At 44.1% G+C, this 18,929-nt stretch overlaps 1 protein-coding gene across 1 annotated transcript in view; it reads right to left on the bottom strand.

Moving 5' to 3' along the window:
- Positions 1–18,929, bottom strand: part of PDZD2 (PDZ domain containing 2) — a 266,122-nt gene that overhangs the window by 53,572 nt on the left and 193,621 nt on the right. Inside the window, exon 6 of the mRNA XM_052659129.1 lies at positions 2,222–2,333. Within this exon, the coding sequence (XP_052515089.1) occupies positions 2,222–2,333 (112 nt within the window). The remainder of the gene's footprint in view (positions 1–2,221; positions 2,334–18,929) is intronic.

Consider the following 18,929-nt stretch of genomic DNA (forward strand, 5'->3'; position numbering starts at 1 on the left):
CCTTCTCTCTACTGGATCTCTCAACAAGGCTGACTTAGAAGGCACTCACATCGACGTGCACAATACATGTAGATTATAACCCTCATCTTATTGGTGAAAAAGTTGAGACCCAGAGAAATCACCTGTTCCAGGTCACACAGCCAGCAATGGCAGAGCTGGGAACTGAACACAGCTCTTCCTGACTCCACACATGTGCTCCTTCTACTCTATTTCCTTGTTATGGCCTTGTGAGTCTGGGGAAAATACAGGAAGAGAAGGCAGCATGCCTTTGTGGCAAACAATAGCCAGTTCTGGATTTAGTACTCAGTTCAGTGTCATGCATGGTTTAAATCAATAGTACGAACGTGGAAAGTCATGGATCTGAAAGGTCATCAGCTAGGATCCCCTCCCCACACCATAAACCCCCAGTCTGGGGAATAGGATTCTCTCCATGATCCTCAGGAAGCTGAGAGGTGGTAGAAGAACTCTGGAGGGCAGACCGAATGAGCAACCTTTGGGATCCCCTTAATTTCTCTGGTCACATCCATAAAATGAGGAATGTGACTACACTGGTTTCAAAGGTCACTGTATTTCCCTAGAACTCTGTGAGCCTTCCCTGGGAACTGTTTATAAGGCACTGATCAGAGAGCTGACCTAAAGACCTTCTCCCCTGCCCAAATGCACAGGATTTGAATGTATTCCTCTCAGGTGATCCTCGGGGCTGAAGGGGAGCTGAAAGGGGGCTGAAGACCATCAGCCTAACCTTTCTCTTTGGTCTTATTAGCCTCTGGTCCTTACACTTTTTGTTGCAAACCAATACCCTAACAGTCATATATGACATTACCTAATTATTCTGACTTATAAATACAAAGCTACTCATTTTTTTACTCAGGTTTTCTTGTTTTTAAATGGATGTGTATTATCCTAAATTTGCCACCTTACCTGAGAATAACAGAGGCGGAGGCAATGTGGGCTGGAGATGCTCTTGGTTGGCAGTCATAGACACCACCCTGTCCCTCCACTGATGTGGGCAACAGAAAGATGACACTGACTTACTGGGGGGATGGTAACACACCAGGCTTTGTGCGAGGTGCCTTTATATGTGCTTTTGTTTTGTTTTTATCTGTTCAACCTTTTAAAGTCGGGACTATCTTCTCCTGTCTTAGGTGAGAGAGGAAGTTTACAGAGGTTCAATAACCAGCCTAAGGTCACAAGGTAACTCAAGAGCTGATGGGTAAACTTGATTCTGCCAAGCTTCCAAACTCTTGCTTTTCCTGTTAGATCGGATGTCCTTCACAGGTGGGTAGCCAAGGGGTGATTTCTCCATCAGACCAGCAGACACAGTGCTGAGGGCCCAAGATAATCATAGGGGCCCACAAAAATGTTTTAATTTCTTTTAAATTCAGGAGGAAAAAAGAATGAACATAAGAGTAACTAATAGATGATAATGAATCGAGCTTGTACCTTTATATCAATGCATCCATAAAATATAATTTTTTTTCCTCTTGTTTTGTAGAAAAAGCTTGTCAAGGTGAAAGTGCCTCAGACATTGTCTCAAAAGTCACAATGTATCCCCATATACAGCCTCTGACTTTCTCTTTCAGGGCCTAGGCCAGCTGCTAGGAAGATGTGCCCAGGAAACATCAGATCTCTTTGTTACAAAAGCTACAACTACGTCCCACTGGCCCCTCCATTTAGTTGAGATGCACATTTGATACTTTAAAAAAAAAAAAAACCAGTTCTTTGCCCCAGGTTCTGGTGGACCAGCGGTTTGGGGAATAGGTATGTTGGCTGGAAAGACAGGCCATCAGGAATATTCCACAGAGAAAGGGTCACCTGAAGTAAACGAACCAAACACAACAGGAAATTTACATTTAAGCAGAGACAGAGATGTTGACATTCCCTTCATTATGACTCAAATGAAAATACTCATGTGGGCAGCCAGGCTGAAGGCAGTTACGCCTGGGGCACGCACCATCAAACACAAAACAATCTGGAAGTTTTATGGAAAAAAGATGGTTAGATAGCATCACCGCCTCAATGGACATGAATTTGAGCAAACTCCAGGAGATGGTGGAGGACAGAGGAGCCTGGTGGGCTCCAGTCCATGGGGTTGCAAAGAGTCAGACATGATTTAGTGACTGAACAACAAAAGAAAAAAAGGGCTCAGCATGCTAATAACCTTATCTTCCCACTCCTGAGGCCAGAAGCTCCCAATCAGGCAGGCAAAGAATCCACTTACCTGACAGGCGACTCTTGAGCTTCATCTTACTGCTGCCTTGTTTGGGACTTTCCAAGTTCCCCTTGGATTCCTCGGGGCCGCATGCATCGTGGGGCTCCTCTGTTCCAGGCATCTGAAATGCAGAGAGCGCAGAGTTGACGGGAGAGGCCAGCCCATGGTCACTTATGCCATTTCCTTCAAGATCTTCACCTCAAGGCTCAAAGAGCAGCAGTACAGGTGTCACATGAGAAAAAAAGTTCATGGGATCAAAGCACAGACCTTCAGATAATCTGGAACCACAAAGCCTCATGCTGACAAGTTCCTCCTGAGCACGAATCTCACCACACAGGATAGAACCAGTTCAGTTCAGTTGCTCAGCCATGTCTGACTCTTTGTGACCCCATGGACTGCAGCACACCAGGCTTCCTTGTCCATCACCAACTCCTGGAGCTTGCCCAAACTCACGTCCATTGAGTCAGTGATGCCATCCAACCATCTCATCCTCTGTCGTCCCCTTCTCCTCCTGCCTTCAATCTTTCCCAGCATCAGGGTCTTTTCTAAAGAGTCAGTTCTTCTCATCAGGTGGCCAAAGTATTGGAGTTTCAGCTTTAGCATCAGTCCTTCCAATGACTATTCAGGACTGATTTTCTTTAGGATGGACTGGCTGGATCTCCTTGCAGTCCAAGGGACTCTCAAGAGTCTTCTCCAAGACCACAATTCAAAAGCATCAGTTCTCCGGCGCTCAGCCTTCTTTATGGTCCAACTCTCACATCCATACATGACTACTGGAAAAACCATAGTTTTGGCTAGACGAAACTTTGTTGACGATGTTTCAAACTGGAAAGGGTCCCTGGGGTCATTTTGTTTCTTGAGAAGGAACATGAGTTTGAATGGACTCAGGGAGATAGTGAAGGACAGGGAAGCCTGGGGCACTGCAGTCTATGGGGTCACAAAGAGTCAAACGTGACTTAGCGACAATAACAACAGGTCAACAGGATACTCCATGCACCATATTCCTGTTAGAAACAAACGACAAGCCCAAAGGGCTGTGGCTTCTGCTAAGCCCCACCAAGACTTCATACCTAAAGGACCTTCTTTTCTGCCTATAAAACCTTCCATTTCGTACAGAGGGTCTTTCTACTTTCTAGACAGGATGCTGCCTGATAAAAGAATTGCTGAATAAAGCCAATTAGATCTTCAAATTTACTCAGTTGAATTTTTTTTTAACACTCCTTAGTACTGATTAAATACCTTCCAGAATCAAGCAGCACTTAGGATACATAGAAATCTCTTCATAATCAGCCCACATGTCTGTAAATTGTAAATCCACATTACCAGACACCCAGAGGTGAAGAAGAAAGGATGGCACTAAGACCCCTTAGCCAGGCATCCGAGAAAAGCCCAGCATGCTATGAAAAGCTATACTTATTAGAGAGGAAAAGCAGAGTTGAGAGTATTTATAAAAACATCTGGAGGGTAAATTTACATGTACAAAACTTAGGAGACACACCAAACAAATGAGGCTTGTCATTTGAAATTGTATTTTCCTTTAAGGTTCTGGAGAAAAAAAGTCAAATTAATTCAAAGAGATAAGATTTACACTAAGAAACATATATGTACTTAAAAAAAAAATAGATGATATCCTTTACCACTCAGCAGTCATTGGAAAGCCATGTAATTATAAGGTTAAAAAAAAACCCTGAATTGTAACAGGTAATAAAAAATATACAGAGTATATAAAATTCAGCTTATGAAAATATATAAAGTAAGCAGTAAGGCAACTGTTTATATCTAAATCTAACCTGTTATATTAAAAATTTGGACGACTCCCCCCTCCCCCACAAATTCAAGTATCTTTTGGGATTAGAAAGAAGAAAAGAAAGATTCTGAGAAATGAGGAGATGTAGGCAAATTGGGGAAGAGGCGTTGGGAAAACAAATTAATCTTGATACATAAAACAAAGATAAATTTGGTGAATTCCTATTACAGTGTCAGAGACTGGCAGGTCTCCAGGTTTAAATTATGAAGTCAAGGCAGGAAAAGAGTCCTGAGGGTGAGTTTAGAGATTCTCTAGAGGGACACCTTTCCTAACACCAAATTGGGATATTAATCCCCACACAGTGCAGAAGAAGCCTTGTGGAGACATGCCAGGGTCTGGTAGGGGTGGTGGTGGGGGGGTGCGGTGGGGGAGAGGAGACATGCAAATAGGAATAATCCAGAGAGAAGCCTCAGGGCCTCTCCTTTGCCTGGCCTAAGAACTTTATGTAAACAATCTGTCTGCAGACTGTTAACAGCAGTTACTGGAGAGAGAGTAAAATTCCCAGTTCATTCTGCTTATACCACATGACCTAGGCTCCCAGCTATAGGACCTCCTCAATTAGCTGGGTATTACCTCCTCTGGTGCCCATTACATGGGTGGCTTATGACACAGTGGCCAAGTCTCAGACCATCAGAAAGGCTGACAGAGAGGCTCACGCCAAGGGAGGAACACAATCCCAGCCTACAGTTCCTAGACCTACGGGGTTCCCTCCTTCCATCCTCCCCTCCTGTTTTCTGGCGCAGCCCCAGGTGTGCACACAGTCAGAGACATTCTGGAGATGACAGATGCACTCCCAGAAGGAAAGCAGCCTGCTCGAGGCGCCCCAGCTCCTTACAGACAGGGCTGCACAGTCACTCTCTCTCTGGATTTCCAGCTTCGCGTACTACCAGGGTACTTCCCGCCTCCAACTGGAGATGCTTTTCCGCTAAGTTAGGACTTTGAATGATCAATATCATATCATATAGTTCATTCGCCTCAGTTTTTTTTTCCATTTAATGTTCACAGCGAATGTGTCTCAAGGTAGATAATATTATCTCCATTCGACAGATGAGAAAATAAACTGAGACCCGCCCCCCCCAACAAAGGAACACCCTTTTGTTTACAACATATACTTGGGATCTGAGCTTTTCCCTGGTGGCTCCGTGGTAAACAATCTGCCTGCCAATGCAGGAGACATGGGTTCGATCCCTGGATCGGGAAGATCCTCTGGAGAAGGAGATGGCAACCCACTCTGGTATTCTTGCCTGGGAAATCCCATGGACAGAGAAGCCTGGTGTCAAAAAGAGTTCATGGTGTCAGAAAAGAGTCAGATGCAACTTAGTGACTAAACAACAACAAGACTTGGACTCTAGGACAGATTACATGTGAAGAGTATACAAAATGAATAGTGTGGAGTTTTATAAGAGCTTTTTTTTAACATGTACCATGCCGAGTCTGAAGTCTTTATGATGCACACACGCACACTGTAAACTCTTCTTGATTTCTAGAACCTGATGAAGGTGGTTTAGCAGAAAGAACCACAGCCTTAAGAAACAGTATTTCTTTTTTTCAATCCTGAAATGCACCAAAGAATGAAATAAGATTTGGTTTCTATGATCTATAAAATATCAAAAGACTGTACTAGAGATATCTTACACTTAAGATGGTATATGTTACATAATTACCGAAAGTCTAGAGCTAAAAGTCAAAATCAATTAGGATGGACCCAGAGATATCGCAAAAGGTGGCAAAGGGCACAGTGATGAGCTCAAGGCAGAAGTGAAATCTTATTTCAGAACCCCTGGACTGTGTAAGAAAAATATTCCGAATTTAAATGGAACCATTTCCTCTTGTAACAAAAAACTGGTCTGCCATGGTTTTAGGAGGCTTGTAACTCAATGAACAGGAAGTAGGTTGCTTAGATACATTAGTTCCAGGTTATTTCAGGAAGTAGCAACATACAAAGTGCAGTTGGGCTACAATGAGCTTCTCTCCAGTCTTATGACTATTGTCTGAAAATGTCCACACTCTAAGGTTTGCTGTACTCTCTTTTTCCCTCAGACACGCAGAACAAATCAAACTGTTCCAGAAATGATGTCATCTTAGTTGTTCTAAAATGAAATGTGCAAAAAGTTCTCCTGGAAGGCCTGTGATTCAGAGAAACAGTTGATATAATCTATTATTCATTAGCCATTTCTAATTCATGTGTCATATAACAATGCCATTATATTAATGGAATGTAGTATAATTTGCCAATTTCCAGGTTACAGCCTCTCTGCTGGCACAGTTTCCCACACCTATAATCTATGAGATTCTGTCTCAGTGACGAAGACTCTCTAGCGCCTGGTTTTAAAAGCAAGGTGATAGGGTAGCATGTTTAAGAATCTAGCTGCCTGGGCTTATGTCTTGGTTGCACCATTTAGCAGCAACCTAGGTACATTAGTCAACCTCTTTGAGCTCTAATGCTGTCATTTGAAAAATAGGACTTGATATAAGACTTAAATGATACTAGCCTTCTGATTGGAGAAGGAAATGGCCACCACTGTAGTATTCTTGCCCGGAGAATCCCATGGACAGAGGATCCTGGCGGGCTACAGTCCATGGGGTCCCAAAGAGTCGGACACGATTGAAATAAGTGAGCATGCACGCATGCAGGCTTCTGATTAAAGATGGTAGATTTCCCTCATACAGCCACACTAAAATGGTGATGAAGACTTTTTTAAAATGAAAGATATTTCTCTGGGGCTGGAGAAAGCCCCAGAACAGCTCAGTTTGTACACAGACCATTCACGAAGGTTCAGGAGACAGACGAGCTCTGGAAGTGGAAATGAAAGCAAGGCTGAAGTTCTGGTGTAAGAAACATGCCAAAGAGTTGGAAGTGATAACACAGGTAAGGAGTGGCTCTGATTTTGAGGGTGAGTCCCAGGGGTCTAGAAAAACTTTAGCGAATTCATAAAAGCCCAGGTTATGGAAGTGGAATAGAATATGGGCCTCTCTAATTCACCACTGCCCTGGTCCAAACAGAACCAACTTCCAAAGGAGGCACAGGACGAAGCTAGAATCTCCCCATGCCTCCCAGCTCCCAGGCTTACTCCAGAGATGCAGAAGGGAGGCTCCCAGCTACACCCAAGTCGCCCATCCCTCAAAGAATGTGGGAGAGCTGTTATCATCAGGTTGCTCTCTGTTCAGGATATTTGTTATTGTTCAGTCCTGTCCGACTCTTTGTGACCCCATGGACTGCAGCTCACCAGGCTTCCCTGTCCTTCACTACCTCCTGGAGTTTGCTCGAAGTCATGTCTGTTGAGTTGGTGACGATATCTAACCATCTCATCCTCTGTCTCCCCTTCTCCTGACCTCAATCTCTCCCAGCATCAGGGTCTTTTCCAATGAGTCGTCTCCTTACATCAGATGGTCAAAGTACTAGAGCTTCAGCATTCAGAATATAGGTATTTTAATTAGCAATTGTATAAACCTTTGTTCTACTCTCCATATGAACTACAGGCACAGGAAATGTGTATAAAGTATAAGGAGGTTTACATGTACCGTAGGTAGTGACACATATCATGCCCGTATTAAGCAAGCACTGATGTTGGAGACAGTTCTCTGATTCTGTAAAGTAGCAGCGATATTATTTATTTCTAAAGGGTTAAAATTACCTCGTTAATTATCTTACAAAGTTACTACCAGGATTAAATAAGAATGTGCTTGAGGATACTAGCAGAGTACCTAATTGTCTATCATAGGGGTATAGTGAAAGTTTAGTTGAAATAAACAAACAAACAAACAAAAACCAACCCTCAAGCTTTCTCCCCACCAGATCTCAGGATGCTCCTGGCTTTGATGATTACATTGACAGGTGGTAACCAGAGATCAAACTGCCAACATCCACTGGATCATGGAAAAAGCAAGAGTGTTTCAGAAAAACATCTATTTCTGCTTTATTGACTATGCCAAAGCCTTTGACTGTGTGGATCACAATAAACTGTGGACAATTCTGAAAGAGATGGGAATACCAGACCACCTGACCTGCCTCTTGAGAAACCTATATGCAGGTCAGGAAGCAACAGTTAGAACTGGACATGGAACAACAGACTGGTTCCAAATAGGAAAAGGAGTACGTCAAAGCTGTATATTGTCACCCTCCTTATTTAACTTCTGTGCAGAGTACATCATGAGAAACGCTGGGCTGGAAGAAGCACAAGCTGGAATCAAGATTGCTGGGAGAAATATCAATAACCTCAGATATGCAGATGACACTACCCTTATGGCAGAAAGTGAAGAGGAACTCAAAAGCCTCTTGATGAAAGTGAAAGAGGAGAGTGAAAAAGTTGGCTTAAAGCTCAACATTCAGAAAACGAAGATCATGGCATCTGGTCCCATCACTTCATGGCAAATAGATGGGGAAACAGTGGAAACAGTGTCAGACTTTATTTTGGGGGGCTCCAAAATCACTGCAGATGGTGATTGCAGCCATGAAATTAAAAGACGCTTACTCCTTGGAAGGAAAGTTATGACCAACCTAGATAGCATATTCAAAAGCAAAGACATTACTTTGCCAACAAAGGTCCGTCTAGTCAAGGCTATGGTTTTTCTAGTGGTCATGTATGGATGTGAGAGCTGGACTGTGAAGAAAGCTGAGCACCGAAGAATTGATGCTTTTGAACTGTGGTGTTGGAGAAGACTCTTGAGAGTCCCTTGGACTGCAAGGAGATCCAACCAGTCCATTCTAAAGGAGATCAGTCCTCGGTGTTCATTGGAAGGACTGATGTTGAAGCTGAAACTCCAATACTTTGGCCACCTGATGCGAAGAACTGACTCATTGGAAAAGACCCTGATGCTGGGAGGGACTGGGGGCAGAAGGAGAAGGGGACGACAGAGGATAAGATGGCTGGATGGTATCACTGACTCGATGGACATGAGTTTGAGTGAACTCCAGGAGTTGGTGATGGACAGGGAGGCCTGGCATGCTGCAATTCATGGGGTCGTAAAGAGTCGGACATGATTGAGGGACTGAACTGAACTAAACCTGTTAGTGGTAACCACCTACCAATGCAGGGGACATAAGAGATGAGTATTTGATCCCTGGGTTGGGAAGATCCCCTTGAGAAGGAAATGGCCACCCACTGCAGTATTCTTGCTTGGAGAATCTCATGGACAGAGGAGCCTGGTGGGCTATGGTCCACAGCGTTGCAAAGAGTCAGACATGACTGAAGAGACTGAGCACGCACATAGCAAGATTATACCACTAGAGTGCGGAGATACACATTTCAACTTCATGTCTACAGGAAGGTAAGGACTTCCCTGGTGGTCCAGTGGTTAAGACTCTGAGCTGCCAATGCAGGGGGTATGGGTTTGATCCCTGGTCAGGGAACTAAGACCCCACAGGCCATGTGGTATGACCAAAAAGTGAAAAAAGAAAAGAAAGGTAGCAGATTTAATTGGTGAATAAAAAAAAAAAAAAAAAGGAGCACCAAAAGGGAACATGCCACCTTACTCATCTCAAGATGAAAGAAAATTTCCATAAAGTGACTGCAAACCTAACAGTTGAGGAGGTAGTTTTCAAGGCATGTGCCTGGAGCACTTAGTTTTAAAAAAATCAGGTTTGCAAAGGACACCATGGAGGATTTGAAAACACACTCTGGTCTAACAATCAGAATAAGAGCGGTGGAAGAGAGAATAAAGGGTACAAAACGATTAACAAAAGGAAGAGAGCTAACTCAAAGAAAAAGAGAGATCTTAGTGACAGACTGGACAGAGGGAAGGGGAGAGGAGACTGTGAAGTCAAGGGCAGCAGATGAATAAGGAAGAGAGAATGCCAGCTCCTGACCACTAGGCTGCAAGTGGGCATCACAAGAGTGAGAGACACTGGTACTTCTTAGTGTAGAGGGGATGCCTGGGACCTAAGGAAACCCAACCAAGGGAGGGAGGCAAAACCACAGAGAACAGGATGCAACGACTCCCTTTGGGGATCCCAGGCCCGGAAAACAGTGAGAGATGTGATTTATGACCTGCAGATGAAGCGCTAGAGCAATACGACTTGAACAGCTATTCCAAGAGAGATCAGAGTATGTCTGGACAGATTCAAAGGTGAGGGGTGAAGAAGACCAGGAATAGTTAAAAAAAAAAAAAAAAAAAAAAAAAAACCCTGGGTAAATTTTAAAGGGACAAAGATTTTGTTTTTGGACCCCGACAATAGTGGCCTGGAAAATAAATGAAATCAGGACAATAAACAAGCAAACAGGCATGCCAAAGGGGAGGCAGGCAGGATGGTAGTAAGCCAGAACTTGACGTTGGTCATTTCCTGGGTGGGATTAGCCACCTCAGAGGTGGTGGTGGTCAGGATGCACTAGAACAATGCATACTTTAGTCAACGGAAGCCTCACTGATTCCATCGCTTTCACAATGATGGGCCGCGTACGACAGAACCTACAATAGTATTTTAGAAAAAAATCCAAGTCAGAAGGCAAAGGAGAGGTTAAAAAGGCACACAGATCAGCAAGCAGGGCCATGAAAGAAGAAAGGCGTCTTTGATAGAAAGAAGAAAGGTTAAACAGAAACTTAAGTGAGTCCTTCCTAAAGGAGGGGAATGTGACCCACTGGAGGCGTATCTAATTACTGCCTGGCCCCCAAACAGAGTAGAAGGCACTGTTGCTCGACCCCTGGAATATTCAAAACTTGAGGAAACAGAAATCTCAAGCAGCAGGTGGAAGAGGTATTAGCCTTTATCAGCTCACGAGGACAGAAGCCTCAGGATCACTGATAGCAGGTCTGGTTCATGCATCTGCAGAGTTTTTCCAGCTGAGTAAGTTGGGGAGAAGAGATACACTTTCTGCAGGCTAAGCACTTTGATGCCAAAAGGCAGTGGAGATGGAAAAGGGAACCCAGGACTGAAAATACTGGCTCCTGAGAACTGGGAGCTCTGCCAGAGACACAGTTCACATACCCAGTGCACTATATTAGGGAGACCTACGCGTTCATCTCAAGGTGTAAATGCAGATCAAGAAGCTTTGGAATTTAAAAGAAAGGCACTTTAAATAGGACCAGGTTGATTTTTCCCCACTCAGATTGAGAGGTAGATTCCTGCCTGTGGGTTTAAGTTCATGGTCAAAGACTCCAAACAGCTGCTATAGACTGATTGGCATCTTTTTAAGAAAAGCCAAGAATATTTTACTTGCTATTACTGAGTCTGTGCTATAGCCCTGGGAGACAGTTCTCCATGGTCTCTCCCATTTCTCTGTGGCTCGTGAACAGATTACCTGCCTCCTGAGAAATCTGTATGCTAGTCAAGAAGCAACAGTCAGAACCGGTCATGGAAGTACAGACTGGTTCCAAATTGGAAAGGAGTACAACAAGGCTGTATGTTGACACCCTGCTTATTTAACTTATATACAGAGTACATGATGTGAAATGCCAGGCTGAATGAAGCACAAACTGGAATCAAGATTGCTGGGAGAAATATCAATAACCTCAGATATGCAGATGACGCCATCCTTATGGCAGAAAGTGAAGAGGAACTAAAGAGCCTCTTGATGAAAGTGAAAGAGAAGGACAGTGAAAAAGTTGGCTTCAAACTCAACATTCAAAAAATGAAGATCATGGCATGCGGTCCCACCACTTCATGGCAAATAGATGGGGAAACAACGAAAACCTTGACAGACTTTATTTTCTTGGGCTCCAAAATCACTGCAGATGGTGACTGCCACCATGAAATTAAAAGATGCTTGCTCCTTGGAAAACAAGCTATGATCAACCTAGACAGCATATTAAAAAGCAGAGACATTACTCTGCCAAGAAAGGTCTGTCTAGTCAAAGCTATGGTTTTTTCAGTAGTCATGTATGGATGTGGGAGTTAGACCATAAAGAAAGCTGAGTGCCAAAGAATTGATGCTTTTGAACTGTGGTGTTGGAGAAGACTCTTGAGAGTCCCTTGAACTGCAAGGAGATCAAGCCAGTCAATCCTCAAGGAAATCAACCCTGAATATTCATTGGAAGGACTGATGCTAAAGCTGCAATACTTTGGCCACCTGATGCGAAGAACTGACTCATTGGAAAAGACCCTGATGCTGGGTAAGACTGAAGGCAGGAGGAGAAGGGGACGATAGAGGATGAGACAGTCGGATGGCATCACCAACGCAATGGACATGAGTATAAGCAAGCTCCGGGGATTGGTGGTGCACTGGGAAGCCTGGTGTGCTGCAGTCCATGGGGTCACAAAGAGTCGGATACGACTTAGCCAATGAATAGCAACAACAACTGGTCCATTTACTCTTTGTTCATTTACATTTCACTAAAAAATAGAGTACACAAGAGACATGCTGTTGAACATATTCAACTTTCTTGGAGCTGACAGAGCCATATTTGTTCCAGTGGAAAACAGCCCAGTCTGCACATGCTGAACAGAACCATCTCTGTCCTCACCACACAAGCTTCAAGAATCTCATTTTTGGGGACTTTCCAGGTGGTCCAGTGGTTAAAACTCCATGCTGCAATGCAGGAGGCACAGGTTCAATCCCTGGATGGGGAACAAAGATCCCATATGCCATTCCGTATGGCCAAAAAAAAAAAAAAAAAGACTCATTTTTTTAAGGTGGAACAAAATGAGAAACTGGAGTGATCAAAGGGGGTCATTAAGTACTTTGTTTTTTTAACTCAAAAGGTCAAGTAAGTTTAAGTTTGGATGTTAATTATTTTAGATTTTAACAACTTTGGATTATGACTTGCAAGAGCTCTTAATTTATTGGTATTTTAATTATTTGAATATCATTATTATGTTGACATTTTATCTCATTGTAGAACCTCTGAAAAGTGGCACTGGATGACGTGGCTAGAAATAATTTTGGATGAGAAAGAGCGTCAAGAATGAGTTTTATCTTCTGGCAAATTTTAGTCTTCTGGAGGTGGGGGGCGAACCATCACTACCCATGAGACTGGCCCCCTGGGTCCAAACTAAAAGTCGAGGACTTCAGAAATGTCCTATAACTGCTGTCCAAAGCATTTACAAGGTCTCCTGAACACACTGTGACTAACACAATGCTTAACTTCTAAGTGTCATTTGTGTTTCTCAGCTAACTCTTGAAGCCTTACAAACAAAGCATGAAAAGTACAGCTTTCATCTCCAACTATTTACACTGAGCAAGTACATGTGATTCCAGGGAAAACTGCAGGAGGAACTGGTTGCACCCAGTTCATGCCATGTTTTTACTGTCCCCAACACTTGAAAAAAAATAATAATCTGCAGATGTGACAGAAGACGCCCAAGCTCCAAATCCCTGGGAGGCTGTATTGGCTCATCTCCTGGGTCAGTATCTACAGACAGGGAATCGTGGTGATTTCTCTTTCATGCCTCAGTCACACTAAGCTTATTTTTAGGCTGCCAGAGGAAGCTCATTTTCCAAATCTCTGGGGCAGATGTTTGAGTGACCAAAGGAGAACCAGATGGCCGTCAGAGAGGCCAGTGCTGGGAATGAATAACCATTCAGAAAAAAAAAAGGAATCGGAACAACAATAAATCAGCCAAAAGGAGCAAGGAGCCTGCGAGCTGACTGCCGAAATTAAAACACAAATCTCCCGCTTCACTAGGCTCGCTGCTTTCCAACAAAGAGACTGACTCAGGACTGAAGAGGAAAACAGTAAAATTGGAATACAGAGCTGCCCCCCCACTCCCACCCCCATGCTCTGGTCTATGCGGAGGAGTGTCAGATGCAGCTGGGGGAGAAACAGCAGCTGATGTAAACCGAGGCGTTCAGGCTGCGGCTCCGCAAATGAAATAATATTGTCCTTGTTCTATCTGAGTCCATTTCCCGTTTCCTCCCATTTATCATCCTCAAACAATGTGAACGGGCTTAACATGCTTCATTGGTGATTACTTGGGTGATTCTTATGCACATAAATTAAGTCGATCTCGAGGTCCTTTTAGAAAGGTGAGGCAAAGAAATCACCCTTAAGGGCACAGAAATGTCATCAGTCATTGGCCCCTCCCGTGGTGGGTTTGTCTGTGTCACTTTCCCAAGGAGAGGACAGTGTCTTCCAGGAACTCTCAGTTCATCAGAAATAGACGCGGATGCAAGAAGGAGAATCTGCACATGTCCCTCCTTGGTATCGGTTTCAAATTGGGCAAGGCGGATCCAGACATTCTCTACAAAGCAGGGAGCCCTCACTCTCTCCGTGTCCCCATGACCTACTGAGAATACTGGGGTCTGCAGCTCTTCTTTGGGTTTGTGGGCTGGAGAATGAGGGCAGACCCCTGGATCATTTCTCACCAGGAGCTGCCCTCAGACACATCTCTAGGAGCTGCAGAATACCTTATCCTCAATCCCACAATACTAAAATTGAAGTTGTGTGTGTGTATGTAGGAAAACCTCAAGAGACACAAAAAGTAGATGGGGAAGAGCTATCAAAAAAGAAAGGCCTAAGAAGTAAACAGGAAGACTGGCAGGAAAGAAAATCAGAGATGAACTGTCCGAAGTGCCCTAATGCAACTGCTGAGTCAAATCCAATTCAGCAGTAACAGTAAACACGCCAGAGTTCTCCAACGCCTTGTTTCTGTGCACACATTTTAGAGGAAGTCTTACATGATCCTATGGCTTATTGTCATAGAAAAAGCCTGTTTTAACTGGACATGCCCTTTAGGCAAGTTTTAGATAAACAGTAACTGGTCGTGCTGGGGACACTGCGCTGAGGTTTTGGTCTGCTGTCAAGGTCCAGGCAGCATCCTAAGGTCTTCTGCTGCGTCTTCCAGTTGAATGCGAGCTGTACTCCGAGGTTCTTATCCTCCAGAAGTGGCACTGAGTTTATGCTGATTCGATGAGGTATGTTTCTAAGGGCATGTATTTCTTGAAGAATGGGACTGGCAAGCTGAGACAGATTCTATGGAGCCCACATGGGGAGCAGTAACAGGAGAGGCGGTCCTGAGCTCACACACCATCTCCCATAGCTGGGGTCGGCTCCCATAGCTGTGGTCGGCGAGCTGCTGCTCGGGGGCCAGATCTGACCCCACACCTGTTTTTGTAAAGTTTTATTGGAACACAGTCATACCCATTAGTTTGCTTATTGCCTACTGTGGCTTTTGTACCACAAAGGCCGAGGTGAATGGCTGCAATGGGAATGGTTTGGCCAGCAAAGCCTCAGATATTTATGATGTGGTTTTTACAACTGCTGATCGCTCATCTATAGGAATAACTCATACCCTACCCCTATCCACTGCCCCACTTTCATCCCTATCTGAAGTCACTGGGAACAAATTGGAGAATTTTTTGAAAACAACTTTATGAGCTGAAGAGAGAGTACTGACAAGCAGAGGCATTTTAAGGAAGCTGCTACTGGAGCCTAGGCTAACTGGTCTACTATGGTATTTTCTAAAACATCTTTGTCATCCATGCTTTTATGGTTTTATCTTTAAATTTTGTTTTAGGACTTCCCTGGTAGTTCAGCGGTTAAGAATTCGCCTGCCAATTCAGGGGACATATGTTCGATCCTTGGTCTGGGATGATTTCACATACTGCAGAGCAACTAAGCTTGTGAGCTGCAGCTACTGAGCCTGTGTGCCCTAGGGCCTGTGATCCGCAACAAGAGAGGCCACCACGATGAGAAGCCCATGTACTGCAGCTAGAGAGTCGCCCCTGCTTGCCGCACCTAGAGAAAGCCTGCACGCGGCAGTGCGGGCCCGGCACAGCCAAAGATAAATGAATGAAATACATTTTCCACGAATTTCACTTTAAAATTATTCTGATAAGAAACTTTATCTGAAGTAACAAAAATTCTCTTTTCAAAATGCACATACTTTGCAAGTGTCACTGGGCCACAAATTGAACTGGTTTGATCATATTACATTGTTAACATTTTTGATATCATTTTGGGTAAGAGCACGTATCACTCCTTGGGAACTAGATGGAGAAACAGTGGAAACAGTGTCAGACTTTATTTTTTTGGGGCTCCAAAATCACTGCAGATTGGGACTGCAGCCATGAAATGAAAAGACGCTTACTCCTTGGAAGGAAAGTTATGACCAACCTAGATAGCATATTCAAAACCAGAGACATTACTTTGCCGACTAAGGTCCGCCTAGTCAAGGCTATGGTTTTCCCAGTGGTCATGTATGGATGTGAGAGTTGGACTGTGAAGAAGGCTGAGCGCCGAAGAATTGATGCTTTTGAACTGTGGTGTTGGAGAAGACTCTTGAGAGTCCCTTGGACGGCAAGGAGATCCAACCAGTCCATTCTGAAGGAGATCAGCTCTGGGATTTCTTTGGAAGGAATGATGCTAAAGCTGAAACTCCAGTACTTTGGCCACCTCATGCGAAGAGTTGACTCATTGGAAAAGACTCTGATGCTGGGAGGGATTGGGGCCAGGAGGAGAAGGGGACGACAGAGGATGAGATGGCTGGATGGCATCACTGACTCGATGGACATGAATCTGAGTGAACTCCGGGAGATGGTGATGGACAGGGAGGCCTGGCGTGCTGCGATTCATGGGGTCGCAAAGAATCAGACACGACTGAGTGACTAAACTGAACTGAACTGAACTGAAGAGCACGTATTGCTTACTTACTGATTTACAAGAAATGGGAAGGGTTTTGTTCTTGTTTTGGTCTCTGTTGGTGATGGCGGTGGGAAAAGGGGTGAAAATGGCCTGGAGAAGAAAAGAGGAGAGGCTTCTTGGAAGGGTGCAACCTGTTAGGGGACAGAGAAAACAGTGGGTACCTCAGTGTGGGGTTTAGAATAGAAATGGGGACACTGGGCTCCAGGAAACCTGGCAAGACAGGGTCCGGCCAGGGAGGACAAGCAGATGACAAAAGGCTGGGAAGTTCAAAGGCAAACAAAATCAGGACTTCCCTCCTCGTGGTCCAGTGGTTAAGAATCTGCCTTCCAATGCAGGGAATGTGGGTTCAATCCCTGGTTGGGGAACTAAGATCCTACATGCCAAGGGGAAACTAAGCCCACACACCTCAACTAGAGAAGCCCTTGTGTGCTACAATTGGAGAAAGCCTGCACGCCTTAACTACTGAGATCAGGTGCTCTAGAGTCTGTACTCCGCGACAAGAGAGGCCACATGCTGCAATAAGGAGCCTGTGCACCGCAGCGACACTGCAGTGAAAACCCAGCACAACCAAAACAACAACAACAATCTGAAAGGTAAACAAAATCTCACTCCAAATACTGTTTAGGACCACTCCTGCTTTCAGGGAAAGGAAAAAAAAAAGGAGAGGGGGAAGGAAACTCCCTTCTTGTTGGTAACCAAGGAGCTTTGCCTGCAGAGCCCAGCGCTGTCTGCTGGCTGGCCTTGCTACCTTCCTCCACTGACCAGTCACTGCTTCCTGCCTTTCATCGTCGTGGCCACGACCCCTTCAGTCCAGGCTCTGCTGATGTCTCTGTGGAGCTATAGCAAAGACCTCTGCCTCCATCTGCCTTGCTTCAGACCAACTCCTCCTCTATCTCACTGCCCGAGAACCCCAAAACAAAAACTCTAACCCTAGCACTCAACTTTAAAACCATCAATGAGAATATAACTTGTAAAATGAGTCATAGCTTTTTAGTGTGGAACTAAAAGCATGGGCTGAACATTTGCACTTAACTGATGAACTGTTGATCCCTGAACAAGCTTTAAAATCTCCTATTTATGGACCACTGTACATGTCATTTTTCCACTCCAGGATGTCACCCACGCCTGTGGGTGTTCCTGTGAAAATCCTATGGAGTTTGCCAAATATCACCCCATCCACTGAGCCTTCCCCAACCTCTGGATGGAATGGGACATTCTTCTTCTAGGTCAGTATTGCATATGGCTCCTAAAGATTTATTACACAGAGGTGGTGAATATAAATAGAAATAGAAATAACTAAAATACATTATGGGATATATGTAACAAATACTGGGAGAGAGGAAGACTGACGGCTACCTCTTGGTATTCCCCAAAACACCCAGCACAGCACTCAGCATGTAGGTGGTAATGTCAAGCTGGCTACAGGCCAGTGCTGGCTGGTCCTATGACAGGGATGCCTGTGAGCCCACATTATCAACTTCTGAGGTTGTGTGTGGTGTCAGTGGGAAGACTCTTAGGAAGAATTAGTGATGTCTGCTCTAGGAGCTGAAGAGGGGGTTTGTGGAACCAGGCAGGCTATGTATCTGCCACAGCTAGTTTAAAAGATAATTCCACCAATATTTATTATTTGTGTTTCTGGGGGAAATAAATTTGAATATCAGCTTTACCAACACATTTTAGAAAACACCTCCCCCTTTATAAAGCAGGAGGTGTTTTCTGATTTTTAAGTTCCAGAATGTGAGAAACAGACAAATGAACTGGCAATCAGAGAAAGCACAGATGACAGGACACTAGAGGGATTAGGAAAGTCTCTGAGGAAGGAGGGCTGCAGAATCTCAATGGTCAAGAGTAAAAGGAAGCATATCTCAAGGGAAGGAGTAGAGGAAGAAGCAGAAAGGAGGGGCTTTTTTTTTTTTTTTTTTTCCTGCAAACACCATTCATGGAGCTACATCAGTACTTACATAAAAAGCTAGGCAAGCAAAAGCAAGCAAACAGCAAACAAAAAGCCAGGCAAGCAAACATGGTAACAATAGGGGGTGGGTGGGGAGAATTCTATTCATTTTAAATAGCTCTGCTTCTTTGAGAAATTTCTGCCCTGGATTCCAGAGAAGAACTTCTGATCTCTCATATTTTGCTTTGTATTTATTTCCAGGCTTTGTACTATCATGTTTCATACGATGTGATGAAAAAATGGGAAAAAAAAAAAAACCAGTTCTAAATCTTCCACTTCTCATAAAGTCTTTAAGTCAGATGTGTTTTCTTTCTAGCATACAATGCATATTTGTCCAATTTATCTATGTCAAAGCGATTTTCCTGCAAAAGACCCAGCACGGTAACTGGAATTGAAACTAAGTAGAGATATTTCGCTTCTCTTAAGAGAGTGAGAATCTGTGT

The sequence above is a fragment of the Budorcas taxicolor genome, chromosome 20 (assembly GCF_023091745.1).
Source record: "Budorcas taxicolor isolate Tak-1 chromosome 20, Takin1.1, whole genome shotgun sequence".
Classification (NCBI taxonomy): Eukaryota; Metazoa; Chordata; class Mammalia; order Artiodactyla; family Bovidae; genus Budorcas; species Budorcas taxicolor.